Source organism: Dendroctonus ponderosae, unplaced genomic scaffold (genome assembly GCF_020466585.1).
Source record: "Dendroctonus ponderosae isolate FM_Combo_2020 unplaced genomic scaffold, Dpon_F_20191213v2 Dpon_F_20191213_4, whole genome shotgun sequence".
Classification (NCBI taxonomy): Eukaryota; Metazoa; Arthropoda; class Insecta; order Coleoptera; family Curculionidae; genus Dendroctonus; species Dendroctonus ponderosae.
In genome coordinates, this window is record NW_026018611.1 from 15,836,253 (window position 1) to 15,837,288 (window position 1,036).

A 1,036-nucleotide genomic window follows, 5' to 3' on the forward strand; every position below is an offset into this window, starting at 1 on the left:
TATAATTTCAATACGAAAAATGGATGGACCATGCACCATGTTGGCGTCCTCCAGAAATCAATATTTAAATAATTCTAGTAATGCGAAAGCTTACCGTTTAGAACAATTATCATCGCACTGATAGGCACACAACAAGGTCTAAAACTCATGTTTTAATAAATTATTGGTCGCAGAAAGCAAAAAACTTCTGCAAGAAACAACGCCTTTCCGTGATACCGAAAATGACGCCTCGCGAAAAATGCAAATCAGCATCTTTGAAATCAGCACCCACGCTGTAAACGTCGCCATGGCGCCCCTTCGGGGATGTTCCGTTCATTTATGAGTAAGTTGCCTCGTAAGCAGGGCCTAGGTGGCGCTAACAACAATCAAAATCTTGACAAATCAAATCGTCTGACCTTGACTATTTGAGTGAGGCCCCCATGATCAGAACAGTGTAAGCGTTCAAGCAAACCACTCCTGAAGCTGCAAGCCACTGGTGCTATCGAAAGGTCTAGAAGAAATTCTACCGAACGACGGCCTAAAAACTCGAAAAACCCATTAGTTTCAAGGAATGGCCTCGAAAGTCTATATCTTGATAAATCCATTAAGTAGCAAGAAGAAGTAATTCTTGTTGGAAAACAAGCAAATGTGTCACAGTGTTGTTGATCTTCAGCCAAGTCTTTAGTGTTCTCTTGTTTACGTAATTTATAGGTTATGCGTTAATCCGTGTGGGGTTGCCAGTCCCCCATCGAGGCGCCTCCCCAGGTGGTGGATAGGGAAATGCCTCCCAGATATGGGTGTACCGGGGAAATGAAACACCCGGAGCGGACGAAAACTAGCACTGAACCGCGGCAGCTGGCGGTATCAGTACTGACCACAAGCAGGGATTAATAATCTGTATCTGGTTGTGGATCCGACACTAAACGGCAGAGTGGTAACTACAAAAAAGCGTTTAGACAGCGATGGAGAAAGCAACGGGAAACTTACTCTTCCCTAGTACAGTTTTCAAGGCAGTACAACATAAAGATGAAACCACTATTGGTCATCATGGTACTCG

The 1,036-nt window shown here is 43.9% G+C and overlaps 1 protein-coding gene across 1 annotated transcript in view; it reads left to right on the top strand.

Annotated features, from left to right (window-relative positions):
• LOC109534234 overlaps window positions 1-870 on the top strand; it is a 3,372-nt gene extending 2,502 nt beyond the window's left edge. The window contains exon 4 of the mRNA XM_048665790.1: window positions 721-870. Within this exon, the coding sequence (XP_048521747.1) occupies window positions 721-870 (150 nt within the window). The remainder of the gene's footprint in view (window positions 1-720) is intronic.
• Window positions 871-1,036: the final 166 nt, after the last annotated feature.